This window comes from Saccharomyces mikatae (assembly GCF_947241705.1).
Source record: "Saccharomyces mikatae IFO 1815 strain IFO1815 genome assembly, chromosome: 6".
Classification (NCBI taxonomy): domain Eukaryota; kingdom Fungi; phylum Ascomycota; class Saccharomycetes; order Saccharomycetales; family Saccharomycetaceae; genus Saccharomyces; species Saccharomyces mikatae.
This window is the reverse complement of record NC_079261.1, coordinates 399468-419568: the sequence shown is the minus strand read 5'-3', so window position 1 is coordinate 419568 and position 20101 is coordinate 399468. Positions and strand designations below refer to the sequence as shown.

Below are 20101 nucleotides of genomic sequence, written 5' to 3'. Positions count from 1 at the left end.
ATTATATCACAAATAAACACCTCGTCGTACCTTTACGAAATAAGGTAACCTTTCAATGCTTCTCAGTTAGATAAATATATCAGCAGACCATCGAAAGAGTGGTGATGATCGTGTCTCCACTTTCTGAGAAACTTTGCCAAACGGGAAAATGAGCCTTCGTTTTGCTCCCGTAATTTCTCGCAGATATCTACTGCTTTGTATCTGTCAAGGCTCTCATGGTTTACCAAATATATGTAGAATTCAACGATAGATTTCCTCTCTTTGTATAAAGTTTCACAATTAACTCTCCATGATTTATTTCCTGATTTGTTCATTGAATGTACACATTGATTACCATACTTAGCGTTTGGAGTAAACCATTCAAGAATAATTCCTTCTATGGTGTCTATGGAATCATTCAACATGAAAGCTTGCTCTTCAGTATGATTTTCTATTTGTTGGTCCTGGTTGGATTGTGGCGATGCTGTACTTGACATAGTTTGGTGATCATACTTCTCTCCTACAGACTCTGCGTACCTACCGCTCAACCTAGGCTTTTTAGAAACGTCTCTACTACCAGATAGAAGTTCATCTCCTTCGGCGCTATGTTGTTGTGGTCTTTTCAAAGCTGAAAATGGTCTGGTGTGTGGGGCAAGCCTTTGCTCGATAATACGAGTGACCTTTTCTTCAAGAACTTTATCTAACAGAGCGTTTATTTTTAACTCAAATTGATCCATTTGATCCTGTAAAAAAGTGCTTATTTTCGAGTTAATAAGTTCATTTATCATAGATTTTAATTGTTCTTGCATTTCAGGATCATTTTCGTCTTCATTTTCTTCATCTGTGCCACCACGATCATCTGATCCAGCGTTCCTTCCAAGATTTGAATCATCTGAGGAAGATTCGTCAGAGGAATCTGCGATTGAAAGTAGTCTAATTTGTTTCGGCCTCTTTGCCTGCCGTAAGTTATTTGGTCCATCTTCAATCGCGGTACTCTCTTCTTCTTTAATGGGCTGGATATCACGCATGAATTTGTCCGCATCATCAGTTCTAGATTTTTTGATCCTTTCATCCAAGGTATCCTTGAATAAATTAAGCTGGTGTAGAATATAACCTCTTGAGGATTTTTTCATTTCCAGTTTTTCAAAAATTTTATTAAACACTGATAGTAAGATTTGGAAGTTAGATAATGTTTGGAATTGAACGTATTCAAAACTTTGCTGTTTCAATAGGTCATGTATATGCGTGGTGTCGACTTGAGTTATCTGTGATAGGCCTTGTGATTCTGCCTTTTGAATAGGGTGTACGTCTGAATTATTACTCTGCGAAAACACCAACTCCGAAGGTCTTTCTATTAGAAGATTGTAAAAATTTGACCTATTTTTATAGATTTTATTATAACCCGGTAATATATCGAATGGTAAAATGGAGGATCCCTTCGAAGGTATGGTTTTGTCATTAAAGTATGATTGGAAGTCAGAATTTCCAAAGATGGGATCCTGAAATATGTCATGGTTGGGGAAGAATTTAAAAATCCATGGCAGATTACTCAACAGCCTCTCACGCAGTAACTCCATCAATTCTAGAAAATCCTTTGAATCTTGAGACAAATCATCATAACCGTGTCTTTTATACTCATCTATCTCAGGAAATATTTGAACTAATAAATCCTTGGGAGGTGGCAAAGGGTCTCCCTTGGTGTCTACAGAATATGAAGTATAGGGCGACTTGAAGTTCATGACTTTTTTAAAATCCAATGGTACTTTATCAGGGAACGCAAAACTTTCAGGTTGCTCCAACCAATCTCCATGGTTTCCCTCATTGAAGAAATTTCTATACACATCTTCATCCCAAGTTGGATAAACAAGATTACATTTTTTGAAATATTCTCTTCTTTTATAGGGTAAATGACAGTATCTGAACACAGTGGTATAATAGTTACTAAATGTTTCCTCTCTGGGGTAGGTTGTCAATGATTTGCCTCTTAGAATGGGTATATCTTGTAAAAGTGCGGCATTCAAATCGGGAAAGCCATCACCTTTCGAAACAGACGGTATACCATAAAACCTCAGGTACAAATATGCTGCCAATGTAGTATGGGGGCAGATGAACGGACAGTCCTGTGGTAATAGTGTGAGGAATTGATGTTGACTTGGTGCGTCTCTGTGTTCTGTTGAGTAAATCGTTTTATGATATATTAAGGCATTTTTGTCCGTTCGGCCAACCTTGAGAGAGCCAAATCGAATTTTCGATCTTTCTTCAAATGAAAGGTTTAAGTAGCTCCTAAATTGGAAGTCCACTAAAAACCTTAGTTTTTCGGAACAAGTTTTGAAAAACTTTTCGGAAAGATGGTTAGTTTGTGGATTCCATAAGTTCAGAGATACCTTCAATAAGGGTGGACATAGAACCTGAGTATTAGTGTTGTTTGTCTCGTTAGTGGTGATTGCCTTTTGCGAATCTATCCAATATGTATGAAGCTTGGTAACCAATTCCAAATACTTCGTATCTATATTGGCATATGGATTATCGTGAACTTTGCACAACTTTGATAAAAAATTAAGACTGCCAATAATTTTCTTCAATGTAGCAATTTTGAACGAGTTCTCATCCTCCTCATCAAAATCTTCTCCTTCTACACTGTTTCTTCCTGACTTGTCATCGGTTATCAATGTATCCAATAAGAACCAATGTATCAATCCTGCAGATATTGGCAAGTCTTTATAAGGAACGCTATTTGAGGACTTCTCCCTCGGTGTCGGTATGATTTGATTAAGCTGACACCATTGTATGTACTTGGTATAATAGGTCTTGTATTGATGGGCAGTTCTTGGTTTCAGTGAGTCAACCAATTCTTGGAACTTATCCTCTGATGACATAGCTTCCTGGATTCGATGTACATCAACGTTTGTTGCTACATAAACCTAAAAAAGTGAAATCGATGATCTCACGTACGCTCTATACTTGTTCTCTAGTTTGCTTGCTGTAGACATCTGGTAAGGAAAAACACAAGAAAAACGCGAAATATTTCATAATCTAGGGTAGGGTAATACACATACTTCGTTAGTGGTTTACTCCTGAGATCATACTATAACAAATGGTTGCCCAATTGTCAGGCTCAAGATATCTGTCAGTAACTTTCCACGTTAAATCTTGCGTGTAGTCATTACTCACAATTCTTGGCCCGAAGTACATGGTCATCAATACATTCATTGAATATAATTACGAAGCGTAGAGAAGAAGTAGCATTGAGCAAGAGAGGACAGAAAACAAAAAGGGAAGTCAATAAGCAGATATGGCAAGGAAAAAAGAAGGGGATGGCCGCGATCCATATATGGATGAATTAAGGGCTGCATTCAGCAGCATTTACTTCTACAAAGAAAACAAGGAGAGCCGCCATTAATTCATATAAATACTAGTAAATCTGCCAATTACCGCCAAAGACAAAAAAAATGCAACAATGCACGATCCGCTCCAATATGCCAACACATAAAGCCGCCAATGAGATTAGGGTGCACCGCTTTTATTTTTTCTCACATTTAACTGCCTTAGCAACACAGTCGCTGACAAGCGTCCATACTTCGCTCTACGAAAGGTATGAATATGTAACTTGTGGAGAAAGCGAGGCGGCTAACGTTATGAAAGCATTTTGCCCGACGCTTCTGCTCCGCCTCCATAAGCGACGAAGATCGAATCTTACCCAAAATCCGGTTTCTTGCCTGTCCGCAGGCCCTTCTTCTAATGTCATTTACGATTTAGCCGCCCAAAGAACGCCACACAAACCGTTACAAGGATATCACGAGCTGCCGAGAAAAGTAATTGTACCTCTGGCTTGAATATTTTTTGCGCTCAAAAAAACTTCCCGGCGCTTCCGAGTGAAATATACTGCGTAGTGCGTCCGGAGAAACCTCGTGTTTAAGAAAACAGCGCAAACCATAAAAAACCCCGCAATGGGCGCGCTTACTCAAATTCCCTCGGGTGGTCTTACGGCTTGGCCGCAGCGCGGTCGCATGCCGTACCAAACCTTAAAAATGCGTGAGCGCATGCACGGCGGACCTCGTGGAAGCCGGACGCGTGCGCCTTTCTTCTCCCGAGGGACATAATATTCTGGTGCCTTACTGGGACCGATTTCTCGAGATGATTCAATAGCCGTTAAATTCATAGCAAAAAGAATACAAAACATGGTAGCGCAGAACGAAAAATAAAGTGTCGCGTCAGCTTTTCCTGAACGAGTCATTCGCATTTGCTGCTTAGGAATCTGAGCCTTTTAAGACATTCTAGGTTTTTCTAAAAAGCCACTGAAGAACACTGCCATTTATATGCGCTGCAGCGTACATTTTTTTTCTTGTTGTATATATACATTGCGCAGACACCGTTTTGAGGTTTGTAATGAAAGTTGTACGTTTGTTTAGGTTCTCTCTTGCTGAGCTAATTAAAGAGATAAGAAAATAATATATCATTCTATTGTTTGTGTTTATAGAGAACAATATACAACAACACTTCTTTTCACTAATATCAAATTTAATACTTAATTTTTTTTTTTTCAATTTGAATTTAATTTTCAAAAAAGTAATTGATACATTTTTTTATTGAACCGCCGCTACTATTCTTTATTTCTAACTCCTAATATTTTCTATCTATCGAATTTTCCTTTTAATTCACTCTAATAATTAATCACAAATATAATACCAAAACAAACATGAGCGATCAAGAATCTGTTGTTTCATTCAACTCGCAAAATACTTCGATGGTGGACATTGAAGGCCAACAACCCCAACAGTATGTTCCCACTAAAACTAATTCTCGGGCGAATCAGCTGAAGTTAACTAAGACCGAAACCGTGAAGTCGTTACAAGATCTAGGTGTCACTTCAAATGCTCCAGTGCCCGACATCAATGCACCACAAACTGCCAAGAATAATATCTTTCCCGAAGAGTATACTATGGAAACTCCATCTGGACTAGTTCCAGTGGCCACCTTACAATCCATGGGTAGAACCGCTACTGCTCTTTCTCGCACTAGAACAAAACAAATGAATCGTACTGCTACTAATTCCTCATCCACAGGAAAAGAAGAAATGGAAGAAGAAGAAATCGAGGAACGCGAAGACCAGAGTGGTGAGAACGAGTTGGATCCCGAAATCGAATTCGTTACATTTGTCACTGGTGATCCAGAAAACCCCCATAACTGGCCTGCGTGGATTCGTTGGTCCTACACAGTCCTACTGTCCATCCTGGTCATTTGTGTTGCCTACGGTTCCGCCTGTATTAGTGGTGGTTTAGGAACTGTCGAGAAAAAATTTCATGTCGGTTTGGAAGCTGCTATTTTGTCGTGTTCTTTAATGGTTATCGGCTTCTCGCTGGGTCCTTTAATTTGGTCTCCTGTTAGTGATCTATACGGTAGAAGAGTCGCTTACTTCGTTTCTATGGGTCTTTATGTCATTTTCAACATTCCTTGTGCTTTAGCTCCCAATTTAGGATGTCTTTTGGCCTGTAGATTTTTATGTGGTGTTTGGTCATCGTCCGGTTTGTGTCTAGTCGGTGGGTCTATTGCTGATATGTTCCCAAGTGAGACAAGAGGTAAAGCCATTGCCTTCTTCGCCTTTGCTCCTTACGTTGGCCCTGTGGTGGGCCCATTAGTAAATGGTTTTATATCCGTTTCTACCGGCCGTATGGATCTGATCTTTTGGGTTAACATGGCCTTTGCGGGTGTTATGTGGATGGTGGCCTCTGCTATTCCAGAAACATACGCTCCTGTCATCTTGAAGAGAAAGGCTGCCAGATTAAGAAAAGAAACTGGTAACCCAAAGATCATGACTGAACAAGAAGCACAAGGTATTAGTATGAGTGAAATGATGAGAGGTTGTTTGTTAAGACCTTTATACTTTGCTGTCACTGAACCTGTTCTGGTTGCCACTTGCTTTTACGTGTGTTTAATTTACTCTCTATTGTATGCGTTCTTCTTTGCCTTCCCTGTCATTTTTGGTGAGTTATATGGTTACAAAGACAATCTTGTGGGGTTGATGTTTATTCCAATTGTTATCGGTGCCTTGTGGGCATTGGCTACAACATTCTACTGTGAAAACAAGTATTTGCAGATTGTCAAACAACGTAAACCCACTCCAGAAGATCGTTTGTTGGGTGCCAAGATCGGTGCTCCATTTGCTGCCATTGCTCTTTGGATTTTAGGTGCTACAGCTTATAAGCACATTATTTGGGTTGGTCCTGCTTCCGCTGGCTTAGCTTTTGGATTTGGTATGGTGTTGATTTATTATTCATTGAATAACTACATTATTGATTGCTATGTCCAATATGCATCCAGTGCCTTGGCCACGAAAGTTTTCTTAAGATCAGCTGGTGGTGCCGCATTCCCATTGTTTACCATTCAAATGTACCACAAATTGAACTTACACTGGGGTTCTTGGTTACTGGCTTTCATATCCACTGCTATGATTGCCTTGCCCTTTGCATTTTCTTACTGGGGTAAGGGTTTGAGACATAAATTGTCCAAGAAAGACTACTCCATTGATAGTGTTGAAATGTGAGTTAGTTCAAATTTATAACTCAATCAATGATCATATAGCATCGTTGATATATACAATAAAAACTAACATTTCTCCCAAATATATTCTGATAAATTCATTTAATAACTATTATATTAGGAAATCATCTCAAATAAAAAGTCGGACATCTCTATATACTCTTTAACGTAATAATGAATCATAAATATTTATTATCCTGCTACTTTCAAAAATCGAAGTCACTGAGTATTTCCTACATCTGCCTGCTCGAACAGATACCGTCATTTCTCTCATGGGTCTTACTTATCTCGAAAATGACACAGCCAGCCCCGCTTTTGTTTTTTCGTTCTAGTTCAATGTTTGGACAACGAAATTGTTTGTAATAAGCTCTGACATCAAAAATACTGTTGAATTCTCATGTATAACTTTTAGTTCCATACATACATACATACATACATACGGTTTATCCAGTAATAACTCAAGCGCTGTATAATCAGCAGTTATCTTACCATTATAAAACTCAAAACTTCCACTGGAGAATAGAACTGATAAAAAATATTGACACATGCACACACTCTATGGGAACATTTACCTCCCAAACAATAAAAAATTCTGGACATATACAAGTTTACTCAAATGAATGTCTTATGACTTGTCTTTAAAAAATGCTATTGACAATGTCACTACCAATTGCAGAACCGGCACCAAATATAGCAGCATTTCCCAATTTACTGCCAAAACTCTTAAATGCACTACTAGCTGCGCTACTTTGTTGTGGTTGTGCTTCCACCTGTGCCTGTTGTGGAGGTGGGACGTATTGTTGCTGTGGTTGTTGGTAATAATTGGTGAAAGAAGGGGGAAATGGTAAAGGCGCTTGCTGTTGTTGTGGAGGTGGCGCTTGCATATAACCTAATGGAGGAGCATAAGAAGCTGGTGTCTGCTGAGGAGGGTATTGCGAGACAGCCGGTTCATACGATGGGGGTGGAACGCTGGGACGAGAAACTTTGGAGCTCAAATCACCTTCCTCAGGTTTAGTTAAGACTGACCTTGTGAATGCAGGTTTTACGTAGTTTGCAGGAAATATACCGACCCTATTATTCGCTTTCCCTTTATACCAATCAGGAGAGATTTTCTCTAGAACTTGTATTTTATCACCTGTTTTCAACGATAGATCTCCATCTTGTTGAGCTTCAAAATCATATAAAGCTTCAACATATTCTTCTGTGTCTGCATTGTTGGGTGATCTTGTGTTATCATTCCATTTCTCGGGCAACTTGCTGTTGATCAAATCGAAGATATCACCTGATATGACATTCGATTCCCTCAAAAACTCTAGCTCGTTCCTTATATTTTTCAACGAACGATTTACTAATGTAGCAGACATAGCTTTTGTTTAATTGTTACACATTGCCAAAATTAGAATAAAAGGTTGGAACCCGAACGACGGGTGAGCTTCAGGCAGGCCCTTTTTTATATTCTCTTTCCGAGAGGTTCCTTCCGATCTTGAAATTTGCGCAAAAAAGGAATCTGCAGGTTTTCTTTAAAAGGAAACCTTAACGAAAACTTCTTCTTTTTCAATTTTAGACATATGTTTCTATGCGTACATATTTATATAGGCATAAAATTGAACAATACTTTCAAATCTTATTTCATTTCTTCATCTGCTTCCTCATCTTCGTCCTTCTTGGTGATGCCAGTCTTCACTAACAGATCCTTTATCTCTTGAGGCTTGAAAATCTTCTGATACACCTCTCCATCATTGACACCCTTTCTAATAGTGGCAAACTCTAGTCTGTCATAAGTCAACGCACTACTATCAGTGGTCTTCGATAAAGTTTTCAAGGCCAGGTCGATGGCATCATCAACTTTCATGTCATCTTTGTAATCCATTTGAAGTAGTGTTTGAGCTGCTGACGTGTTGGCACCCACACTAATAGCTTTCCAACCAGTGTAGTTACCAGATGGGTTAGATGTATACAGTTGGTAACCATATCTATCATCATAGCCGGCATAGATGAATGATACACCAAATGGTCTTAAACCACCGTGTTGTGTGTAACCTTGTTTTATATCACTTAACCTTCTTACTAAAATTTCTACTGGTATATCTTCATTGTAGGTTTTGAGGTAGTTCTGAGCATGAATCCTAGCAGTATTTATCAGAATTTCAGCATCTGCAGTTAATCCAGCAACAGCAACGGAAATTTTATCATTCAACTTGTATAGTTTTTCCGTAGAGGTATCTTGCTCTAGCAAAGTGCTTGTGACTTTACGCTCTGCAGCAAGAACAATCCCATCGGATGCCATGATCCCAATTGCAGTACCGGCATGCGAAATGGATTCTAGCGCATACTCAACTTGGTATAGACGTCCCTCAGGGGAGAAAATTGTTGTCCTTGAATCATATCTTCTGGAACCCATCCTTAACACTATTAAGTAAACTCACTAATCAATTAACACAAAAGAGATTGATACAGTTCTTTCTACGGTAAGCTGTCTTTTCTCGTTGCTGTGGCAAGGTTTCCTTATTATATACATATCAATCTTTTATGCCTCTATTCTCTACAAATTTTTTGCCACCTGCAGGGTAACAGATAGTTAGCTTCCCTTGAGATATTGCTACATGGTTTAAAGTTCATTAAAAGGTATACAAAAAAACAAAAATGGTACACTACTCACTCACTATCCCCCACATCGAGTTCTGCTAGTGTTATATATTCATGAAGGGGTATAGGCTTATCGGCCTTTGTTAAGGGTAAAATCTTGCCATCGTAGAATACCACTTTTCTTCCTGGAGGATTTACTTGTGTGTCGAAGGAGTAATCAGTAATGAAATTACGCAGTGTGTTAATGGCAGAATTCTCACCATTGTCTGCAGAATTAGACGGAAATAGGCTCAGCAATTTCAGATTCAGTTTAGAAGCTGGTTTTGTGTTTAGTTTCTTTTCTATATCAAGACTTCTCCTGCCCTCGTGTTGCATAGTACCAGTATCATTGTCTTCTTCCATAGCTAATCTTGTTTTAATCTCGAAAAACAAATCTTTGGCTTCAGGAAGGATACCGATCCACGTCATTAGTAAAGTTTGAAGCTCGAAGGTACACTCTGATTTGGTAAAAAAAAACTTGTCGTTTGTGATGAGTGTTTGTACCATGTAACATATCAGCCTAACTAAACCGAGGGAATATAAAGAGATTTTTTCACCATCTTCATTCTCCTCTTCGCTATTATTTGACGACAAAAAAATTGCAGCATTCATAAAGAACTCTTGCAGCAACATCTTGGTTTCAATATCAGATAATATAATGGGGCCTTGTCTTGAAAATGGAAGGCTTGAAGCATCATCGTTCTTCTGCTTTTTCTTCAGGATTTCATATATCATATCATCCTTTTTATCTTGGTCACTGGCCTTTCCAGAAAAGGCCTTACCACGTAAACCCATTATTAATTCAAAAACGTAATATATCAACGAATGTTTTAATTCTAGATGAGTAAAGAACCATATTAATATCCTCCTATAACCGGTACACATTAACATCTCATCCATCAATCGCCAAGCAACATCGTGGTTGACATTCAGCATCCTTTCGAAAGCAGACTCTTCAGACCATATTTCGTAGATATCATCCGGCGTTGTTCTTCTGAGCTCCTCATTATCTGTCTTTGAAATACTAGTGCTATTTTCACCTTCAGCATGTTTGCTTATTCCTGTAAGATTAGTTTTCAAGTCTGCTAGCACCATTTGATCCTGTTCGTTTTTTACGCACGATGCAACTGAACGTACTAGCAATATAGACTCTTCTCTATTCAACTTTTCGGTTGCACCACGTAAAGTTAAGTTAAATATCACATCTAACTTGGGATCGTGAATGAATGGATAAGATGGTGAATAGTACATATTAAAATCTCTGGGAACATCTCTCCAATCTTCCCCACTGTAATCAAATTCAAAAGTGCTTCTTGCTCTAACAGAAAATGGATTAATTGATGTGCTTACATGATTGGAAGTCGTGATAGCGGTATTAGATACCACATCAATATTATTCCTCACTCTTCTTTCCCCATTTCTATTACATGTCGACTCAAAGACCTCATTTAGCCCATCTTCTGCTACCAATTTATCGTCATTAAAGATACAATTGCACCTTCTCTGACAAAAAACATTATTATCATTACTGGATTTTATTTTTTCTCTTGCATTAACAATACCTTCCTCCAATCCTTCATCATCGCTTTCGGAAAAGGATTCGTCATAATCCGCACATTCATAATCAAACATGTATCTAATATCCTCGTCAAATCTATCGCCTGATTGTAAATCGGCAAACAAATCTGTAACGTCTTCGATACTTGTTCCGAATGCAAGCAAAGATGCACTGTGCGACCTCAAATCAGCATACAAAGCACCATGGGACAACTTCCTTCCATAAGGTGACATGAATGTATTTAATGATTCGTGCTTGAAATCATGCTCATTAGTTTTCACTAGTCCATTAAGAATAGTAGCTATCACAGATCTTAAGGCTGCAGCTCCACGAATTGTGGCGCGAACCATGAGTGGCGTTTCGTATGTTCCATTTTCTTCTTCAATTCTATCAATTTCGAGGGCCAGAAGTATAACACAAGAGAGATTTTTCCATAGGGATATCAATGAAAATAGGAAGGGGTTTAGTTGTATGGGTAATTTTTCATACAACTTGTAGATAGTGTATACTGCCAGTATATCAATCATGTAAAGTAATTCTAAATCTTGTGTGTTCAGGCCATGCGGTAGCCATCTATGTAGTTGCGTTCTCCAATGAACAGAGCTATCTGTATTATTCACTGAATTTAATATATTGAAATCGAAGCAGTTTAACCTCGACATAGTAGCATCAATAATTTTTTGCATGTTAAAACACGTATAAAATTTCCAATCGTAGTGATCGTTGTGTCCTTGTGAAGATTTGATTGCTGGATACATTAAACCCAAAAAAAGCTTGAAAAGGAAGTCTATTGATATAATATGTTTGTCATTAGGTGTAGGTTGCATTAATGGATCTACTAAGCCACATAATGTGGAAAACTGCAGTTCTAATAGTGGTGTTGATACCGGAGTCAAATTCAAGATTTTAAAAAGAAGCTCATGCCTTAGTAAAGAATGTTTCATAACGTTGGGTATTTCAAGTGTTCCATCATGATTCAGTTCGAACGAGTATATTTGCTCCTGATCGTTGATTGTTCGACTCATTACTACATCCTTCGGTTGTTTATGATAATTATTGTTATTAACACGACTATCGCCAAGACCATTTTCAGTATTGTTCTCACTACCCATCAAACAAGCGATGTTATCATCAAATTTAAGATGAGCACTATTCTCGGCATTAAAATAATACCAACAGTAACAATTTTCACATTCTATCATCCTATCATAATCCTTCAGAGTCCTCTTGACGACAAGTGCAGGTTGATTGAATTTAGGACTGCACATTAACAATTCTTCTATACGCCCTGTTATCGAGTACAGATAATCTTTTAATAGGTTATAGCCTTCATTAAGCAATATGGAGGGAATATTGATCTTTGAAACAATCAAAAAGCTTAACGGGAGTTTGTGTTCTGGAAGGTTGTACCGATCAATTTTGAGAGGCATCGTTTTATTTGCCAATAGAAACCTTACAAATTTCAAGAGTAATATATCATTATCTTTCCAGCTAAATACGATCGAAGCATAATTCGAATTGTTATTTTCAAAGGACTGGGCCCAAAGTTTTCTTTTCTTTGAAGTGAAAGTTTGTATTGACTGTAAAATTGACTTCCCTGAATTTGTCGTGAATAAAGTAATTGCGAGAGCCTCAAATAATAAACTAAAACGTACTTTTTGATCATTTAGCATAGTCTCATCGCATAAGACTTTCTCTAAATTCTCCACAGATGGAACATAGTTTTTGTCCTTCAGTAACTCCTGTAATGGAACAAAACGTTCACAACAAACAGAACCACCTGAAGGATCTCCACCGGCTAAAACTGGCTTTTGCACATGATTAACAGTGGTCTTCTTCTTTGTCATTACTTTCGTCCTATCTCTGTATCTATAGTATAAAAAGAAAAAAAACTTTTGAGAAAAAGTTCTCAACAATCCACCAGGTTGTGAAAGTATAACTCAGTGTGAATGTTGACCAATTCAGGTATAATGTGATATATTCTTCACAGGTTCTTATTTCTTATTAGTATATACACATATATACAAATGTGTCAATTCAGCATGTATGAGTGCATTTTGTTAAAGAGCTTGATTCTTGAATAGGCGCTGCCCGGGTAAGACTCAAGAAACTTCCTATTAAGTCTGCAACATCGTCGACCATACAAAGATATCAACTTTAAATGACGTCAATGATACCTGCTCCGTTCTCTTTCGGCTAAGAAGTACTTCACTATCCCCTGGTAGGCACTTTCGTCAGCACAACGGATGATATTACCCATATCCACGTCAAGCGGTGAATCGCAAACCGGCTCTCTTAAAAGCCTCCAAACAGCATGGACACAGTGTAACAAATCCCATACTGGCGTCCAATCCTCTGGTTTGAGGATGTCCAGACATATTTCTCCCGTGGCAGATTTAACGTTGCAATGTAGTATGTCATTTTGCTCAAAATTTATCCTCGGCGGAGTCATTGGATAGGAACTAGGGACATCTATTAGTATATGAAACTGATAATTTTCATAAGGGGTATGCGACGGTCCATAAATTTTGGCCTCCCACCTGCTCAGATCGGTTTCGTCAATAGGATTGAGCGATCTGATTATCCCCCGGTAGGGGTTGACAATGGGATCATCACTGGCCAGCGTTTTCAGTATAACTCTGTATTCTTTCGTGATCCTTGACATACATGTATTGAAGGTAGTACTTATATGATCATCAAATGCGTGAGAAGTTGGGTATGATATGTATATATGAAGAGCCAATGGTTATCTTTCTTTCAAGTTGTCTCCAATAAGTGATAGCATAACCCGGCCATTTGCGTTTTAGCGAAGAGAGGACTAATGTGCAATAAAAGAAGCCTATTTAATTAATTTCTGTGTATAAGTTGAAATTAGTAACATCAATAATTTGATGTGATTGCACAGATGTGATTCAAAACCATTAAAGATGTGTAATTTCTATATGTGATATCAATGCATCAAAGATTACACGTCGTCAAAGACAAGGCGGGTAAGGAGAAGATACCATACCGCATCAGTAAATTTTAGGGAAAGGGAGAATGACGATTTTATGGATTCGATTAATTGAAGAACATGATATTAAGCGAAAGCACAACATAGATTGCGCAGACATACCAACCAATAGCGGTGACAAACCTATTTTCAAAAAATTAATTCCCTTTGTGAAGAATGTCCAATCCAAGTAGACTTATTGATATCATCACCAAGGTGGCGTTACCTATTGGTATAGTTGCTAGCGGGATTCAGTATTCTATGTACGACGTAAAGGGTGGTTCTCGTGGTGTTATTTTTGATAGGATCAATGGTGTGAAGCAACAGGTTGTGGGCGAAGGCACTCATTTTTTGGTGCCTTGGCTACAGAAGGCGATTATATACGATGTGAGAACAAAACCAAAGAGTATTGCCACCAACACTGGTACCAGAGATTTGCAGATGGTATCATTGACTCTGAGAGTTCTTCACAGGCCAGAAGTCTTACAGCTACCGGCAATATATCAAAATTTGGGTCTTGATTATGATGAAAGAGTATTACCATCTATTGGTAATGAGGTTCTAAAGTCTATAGTTGCACAATTTGACGCAGCTGAATTAATTACCCAGAGAGAGATTATATCTCAGAAGATCAGAAAAGAGCTTTCTACAAGAGCCAACGAATTCGGTATTAAGTTGGAAGATGTCTCAATTACTCACATGACGTTCGGTCCTGAATTCACTAAAGCTGTCGAACAGAAGCAAATAGCGCAGCAAGATGCCGAAAGAGCAAAGTTTCTTGTCGAAAAAGCAGAGCAAGAAAGACAAGCTTCAGTTATCAGAGCTGAAGGTGAAGCAGAAAGTGCTGAGTTCATCTCAAAAGCCCTGGCTAAAGTTGGTGACGGTCTATTACTGATTAGAAGATTAGAAGCTTCTAAGGACATTGCCCAAACTTTGGCGAATTCATCCAATGTTGTTTATCTACCAAGCCAACACTCTGGCAATGGCAACAGTGAATCCTCAGGGTCACCAAATTCCTTGCTTTTAAACATTGGCCGTTAACTCTGGAAAAGTTGAATATAAAAAATAAGGGCAAAGAAGAATAGTTTTTATCATATTAGACACCTGTATATATAGGGAGAACAACACCGATAATATCTCCCATCGTTCAAGTAACTATGAACAAGAAGACGTATGCTATCAATATTGTGATTTAGTTTATATTTATTCTATACATTTAGATGTGCTTATGAGAGATACGCACGTGTGTATCGTTAGCACGATATTCCCATAACATAGAATTCTTCTTGAAACTTATTTAATGCGATGGTTGTATAAAGAAAAACCTATCACTGTCGGTTGAATGCCAAATATTTTAAGGTAAACTAGCGCAGCTAAACCTGAGAAATTGTAGGCACCCCCAGTTGTCTTCTTGCTCTCCTTCTACCGAACCCAGAATTGAAACCAAATCCGCCATTTTGAATCGTACCAGCTGCAGTCACTGTTACTTTTATCAGAAATAGAAAACAGGAGAAGTAGAAAAATGCTACCGCAGCTTGAGACTGATGACATCTGGAACTAGAAGCTTGAGTGATCTTATTTTGTTCCAGATAAGTTTTATTTTTACAGGAATGGCACCTAATACCGACGGCCAGTGCAGTAGCTGCTACAAATGTAAATATAAAATTCAAAATATCCAGGGCAAGCAAAATTGCTGGATATGTTAACGACGACCAAAAATTGGCCAAAAATCCGTATAATGAATCTGTGACTAGACCATAAGCCGCAGTAAACATACAGAAGTTCACTCGAGAACTATGCTTTGCTTGCGTACTTATCAGTCCGCTGATTAAACCTATCGATATGATAAGAAAAACTGCATTTATGATGCGTATTAGATTATCTGCTGCAGATAGCATGTATTACTATTATCTGTTGTTGTTATTGCGTTCAGGGTGAATATGAAGCCTCTGGAAAGCTTACTATTCTCTTTCTCTCTTATTCCCATTGCAAGAAGGTTCTTTACTGACACGGTCAATGATGTGATTTTATATCTATCATCCTAGGCGCAATAAGGCTTACTCATCGGCAACCTAGTTTGAACACGGCTCACTGTTCGTAAAAGGAACCTTCAACAAATTTTAAACGGCCTGCAGCCAATAAATTCGTAAAAGTACAAAAATCTTCGAAAATACAAGCGCAATATTTTACCGGCACCCACTACAATGCGGCGCAGACAGGATAGACTATAGGGAGTAAAATCTCAACAACGAATACGATACAGGCACATCTAAAATGAGAAATAAACTCCTTGAAGACTTATCTTAACACTAAGACCACATGAAACTCCTTACCATGATCGTAAAATAGCAAACCAAAGTTTCTTCTGTAAGTTAAAATAAGTAGGTAAAACCTGCTGTATTTACCTTTCTATGCCGTTTAAACTACTGCTGTAATATGCCAATATCTCCACCATCAGCGACCCTTAAAAGTACAACAAGCGAAAGATCTACAAAAGGCGATGAAGAAAAGGGTTCTCATCTTAAACGGCTGATCACGGATAAGGGGGATGACTGGCCGGGTAGCATGCTGTTTTTTCATGAAACGAGGAGAAAGAAGAAGAAGAGGGGTTTAATTGGCATCCTGAATAGTGGATGCAAGACATATCATCCCATCCATTGCTCTATCTTAAGCATAGTTCTTTTGTTTTATATTTGATATTCGTGAATCTTTCATATATCGTCAAGGTGAGAGTATTTGCACGAAGTTAAGAGTTAAGAGAATCAGGTCGGTAAATCGCGTACTTCAACCATGCTATTCAACATTAACCGTCAGAACGACGACCCCTTTACGCAATTGATCAATCAATCATCCGAAAATGGGCAAAGTAAGCAGGCACAACAGAAAGAAAATCCTTATCAGTTTTTACAAAAAGTTGTCTCTAATGAGCCGAAGGGAAAGGAGGAATGGATTTCTCCATTTAGACAAGATGCCCTTGCAAGTAAGCAAAACAACAACAGACTGTATGTGGAAGACGCGAAAAATAGAAAGTTCCCCACAGTTAGTGCTACTTCTGCCTATTCAAAGCAGCAACCTAAAGATTTGGGCTACAAAAACATACCAAAGAACGCTAAAAGAGCTAAAGATATCAGATTTCCAACTTATTTGACCCAAAATGAAGAAAGACAATATCAGTTACTAACTGAATTGGAACTAAAGGAAAAACATTTGCAATACTTGAAAAAATGTCAGAAAATAACTGATTTAACAAAGGATGAAAAGAATGACAATGGCACCGCTACTTCTTCTTCCATGTCCACATCCTCTTCTTCTTCCTCCTCTTCATCAGATGATGAGGGTATCGCTTCTACTACGACAACCGAGAACAATGAAGCTATTGCTAACACCAGTACAACAATGACGACCAGTACTTCCACTACTAGTATTAATGAACATGGTAGTGATGAAGCAACGTCCATAGAGGAAAAACAGGGGGACAAAGCGAGTGAGTCGACTTCAATTGAAGAATCAACTAGCAAAAACGACAACAACGTTCGAGAAGCAGCGAGCCTAAACGATGAAGGAAATGTGGCAGAATCAAGTATTTCCAAGACAACTGCTGATTCGACCCAAATGAATGTACCAGAACCGGCTGCTACATCTCAAAGAGACACATCAGCACAAGTCGTCACATCCTCGAATGATGCATCAGAACCACATACTAAAAGTGAAAGCGGTATTTCAAAATCTGATATCATACCTACGGAAGAATTAAAAGAAGAAACTGTTGTTGCAAAGAAAATCAGTTCCGCCGTAAAGAGCACTGAAGAAGAAGAAGGAGAGGGAGAGGAGACTGAACAGTCATCTGTAGAAGAGCCTGGTGAGGAGACTTCTACACCGGGGACTTCTGAATCAGAATCAGAGGAAGACAAAGTTCCGATCGATCCAAGCAAAGCTCCAAAGGTTCCCTTTCAGGAACGCCCTCGAAAGGGAAAAACCGGTATTTTTGCCCTATGGAAAAGTTCTACTTCTTCATCTGCTCAAAAAAGTAACACTGCTGCCCCATCAAATCCAGTAGCTACCCCGGAGAAACCTGAATTAATCGTAAAAACCAAAGAACATGGTTACCTATCAAAGGCGGTTTATGACAAAATCAATTATGATGAAAAAGTTCATCAAGCATGGTTGACTGATCTCAGAGCAAGAGAAAAGGCTAAGTATGACGCTAAAAATAAGGAATATGAAGAGAAGCTACAAGATTTACAAAACCAGATTGACGAAGTTGAAGATTCAATGAAGGCCATGAGAAAGGAAACTTCCGAAAAGATCGAAGTCAGCAAAAACCGGTTGGTGAAACAAATTATTGACGTCAACGCCGCACATAATAATAAGAAACTAATGATATTCAAAGATACTGAAAATATGAAAAACCAGAAATTAGAGGAGAAAAATGTGGTCTTGAACAAGCAGACTAATGTTAAGTCACAAATTGATGAATTAAACAGTGAGAAGACTAACGTCCAAAAAGATTTCAATGATTGGACTACAAACTTAAGTAACCTATCTCAACAATTGGATGCTCAAATTTTCAAGATTAATCAAATTAATTTGAAACAAAGCAAAGTTCAAGATGAGATTGATAGTCTTGAGCAGAAAAAGAACGCCTTGGTCACTCAAACTCAAGAGAATGAAAAGCTTCATGAAAAAAATGTGCAAGTGTTGGAAAGTGTGGAGAATAGGGAGTACCTGCCACAGATCAACGATATCGATAACCAAATTTCCACTTTATTGAATGAAATGACGATAATTAAACAAGAGAACGCCAATGAAAAAACCCAGCTATCGGCAATTACTAAAAGACTTGAAGATGAACGCCGTGCTCACGAGGAACAGTTGAAGTTAGAGGCAGAGGAAAGAAAACGCAAGGAAGAAAACTTATTAGAAAAACAGCGTCAAGAATTAGAGGAACAAGCTCGCCAGGCCCAATTAGATCACGAAGAGCAGATCACTCAAGTTAAGAAAACTTACAATGATCAATTAACGGAACTACAGGATAAATTAGCAGCCGAGGAGAAAGAACTAGAGACAGTTAAGAGAGAAAAAACACGGTTACAAGGTGAAAAGGCGATCGAAGAGCAAACTCGTCAAAGGAATGCCGATGAAGCTCTGAAACAAGAAATTTTGAGTAAACAACACAAACAGGCTGAAGGATTGCATGCGGCTGAAAGATACAAAATACCAAACGACCACCCGCAAAAGAACAAGAACGTTGTTCCAAAAGATGATTCGTTGTATGAATACCATACTGAGGAAGATGTCATGTATGCTTGAAAAACTCAATACTACATCTTATCCAAGAACTTTTTTGACTCTCATCTCCTGTCTCCTTTTTTTATTTCTCCGTCCTATCGACAAGTTATTTTTCTATTCCCTTCCCCTTCTTTAACCTATACTTCTTTGTAACCGTTTATGTACTAATATTTACCTAATCAATATTTGTCGGCCAAGGAACCTCGATTACTCCTTCATTAAATCATGTATGTCGAGTAGTATTCGTCTACCCAATGCTTCTGTAAACTTTATTCTTAGCTCGCCATTTAACAATCGGCGAAGAATCCGTTTCCCAAAAAATCTGTTACCGTACAGTCTAAACGCAAAACTCATTCTGAATTTCTTGACTCCCTACTCAACTTTTCATTGAATTGTTTATTCTTATCATTGATAAAGCTCTCAACTCCAGATGGTATTACGGCACTTTCCATTTGTCTTTTCCTTGCCTCATATCTCTTCTTAGACTCTGATTCTAAAGAAACGGCCAACTTATTCACCAGCTTATGGTCATCTGCAATTCTTATCTTACCAGTTTTAGTATCCTTCTGTATCCTGTCGATTCTGCTGATCTTGGATATGTTTTTATGATCTTTTTCATTAACAAAATTGTCGTATTCACTCAAATCCTGCGTAGCAAGATTCCGTAGAGTTTTCTCATAGCTCAATTTCGCGAGTTGATCATAGGAAATTCCACTTCGTTTACTTTGTCCTATCTTTCTTTGATGGTGCCTTTGTTCCCATGCTATATATTCTTGTGCCGTGTAATGAAAAGCTCTATCCTTATCGGAACTTTCCGTATATCCTACAGATTCATCTACATCATTTATGTCTTCCATGTTGTAGACTCTTGGTTTTCGGTTTACATTTGCTTCTTGAATCTCTCTATCAGCCAACTTCCTATTCTTTATAGACACATTCACTCTTTTCTTCTTTAACTCCTTCAACCTTTGCTCTAATTGATCCAGATTCATTTTATTCAGGCACTTTGGCAAGATGTAAATTCGCCTTAACTACTATTCAACTGAACAATTTCGTCTGCAAGCTGCTCATCACTACGATTCATCACTTGAAGAATATAAATCAATTATTCTCCCTTTTTC

At 38.2% G+C, this 20101-nt stretch overlaps 10 protein-coding genes across 10 annotated transcripts; 3 read left to right on the top strand and 7 right to left on the bottom strand.

Moving 5' to 3' along the window:
* Positions 1–62: 62 nt before the first annotated feature.
* CBF2 (Cbf2p) lies at positions 63–2855 on the bottom strand (the record flags this gene model as incomplete). The annotated part of the gene is made up of 1 exon (XM_056222232.1): positions 63–2855. One exon carries the CDS (start codon positions 2853–2855, stop codon positions 63–65), a length of 2793 nt encoding a protein of 930 aa, XP_056081944.1.
* Positions 2856–4675: 1820 nt separating this feature from the next.
* TPO2 (spermine transporter) lies at positions 4676–6520 on the top strand (the record flags this gene model as incomplete). Its single annotated transcript, XM_056222231.1, has 1 exon — positions 4676–6520. The coding sequence occupies one exon, from the start codon at positions 4676–4678 to the stop codon at positions 6518–6520; it is 1845 nt and encodes a 614-aa protein (XP_056081943.1).
* Positions 6521–7154: 634 nt separating this feature from the next.
* On the bottom strand, positions 7155–7880 carry LSB1 (Lsb1p; the record flags this gene model as incomplete). The annotated part of the gene is made up of 1 exon (XM_056222229.1): positions 7155–7880. The coding sequence occupies one exon, from the start codon at positions 7878–7880 to the stop codon at positions 7155–7157; it is 726 nt and encodes a 241-aa protein (XP_056081942.1).
* Positions 7881–8140: 260 nt separating this feature from the next.
* On the bottom strand, positions 8141–8917 carry PRE9 (proteasome core particle subunit alpha 3; the record flags this gene model as incomplete). The annotated part of the gene is made up of 1 exon (XM_056222228.1): positions 8141–8917. The coding sequence occupies one exon, from the start codon at positions 8915–8917 to the stop codon at positions 8141–8143; it is 777 nt and encodes a 258-aa protein (XP_056081941.1).
* Positions 8918–9171: 254 nt separating this feature from the next.
* CAF130 (CCR4-NOT core subunit CAF130) lies at positions 9172–12546 on the bottom strand (the record flags this gene model as incomplete). Its single annotated transcript, XM_056222227.1, has 1 exon — positions 9172–12546. One exon carries the CDS (start codon positions 12544–12546, stop codon positions 9172–9174), a length of 3375 nt encoding a protein of 1124 aa, XP_056081940.1.
* Positions 12547–12866: 320 nt separating this feature from the next.
* PEX4 (E2 ubiquitin-protein ligase peroxin 4) lies at positions 12867–13364 on the bottom strand (the record flags this gene model as incomplete). The annotated part of the gene is made up of 1 exon (XM_056222226.1): positions 12867–13364. One exon carries the CDS (start codon positions 13362–13364, stop codon positions 12867–12869), a length of 498 nt encoding a protein of 165 aa, XP_056081939.1.
* Positions 13365–13868: 504 nt separating this feature from the next.
* PHB1 (prohibitin subunit PHB1) lies at positions 13869–14732 on the top strand (the record flags this gene model as incomplete). Its single annotated transcript, XM_056222225.1, has 1 exon — positions 13869–14732. One exon carries the CDS (start codon positions 13869–13871, stop codon positions 14730–14732), a length of 864 nt encoding a protein of 287 aa, XP_056081938.1.
* A 332-nt stretch (positions 14733–15064) lies between these two features.
* Positions 15065–15589, bottom strand: FHN1 (Fhn1p; the record flags this gene model as incomplete). Its single annotated transcript, XM_056222224.1, has 1 exon — positions 15065–15589. The coding sequence occupies one exon, from the start codon at positions 15587–15589 to the stop codon at positions 15065–15067; it is 525 nt and encodes a 174-aa protein (XP_056081937.1).
* An 892-nt stretch (positions 15590–16481) lies between these two features.
* Positions 16482–19001, top strand: SMKI06G1690 (uncharacterized protein; the record flags this gene model as incomplete). Its single annotated transcript, XM_056222223.1, has 1 exon — positions 16482–19001. The coding sequence occupies one exon, from the start codon at positions 16482–16484 to the stop codon at positions 18999–19001; it is 2520 nt and encodes an 839-aa protein (XP_056081936.1).
* Positions 19002–19330: 329 nt separating this feature from the next.
* On the bottom strand, positions 19331–19972 carry SYF2 (Syf2p; the record flags this gene model as incomplete). The annotated part of the gene is made up of 1 exon (XM_056222222.1): positions 19331–19972. The coding sequence occupies one exon, from the start codon at positions 19970–19972 to the stop codon at positions 19331–19333; it is 642 nt and encodes a 213-aa protein (XP_056081935.1).
* Between the last annotated feature and the right edge of the window lie 129 nt (positions 19973–20101).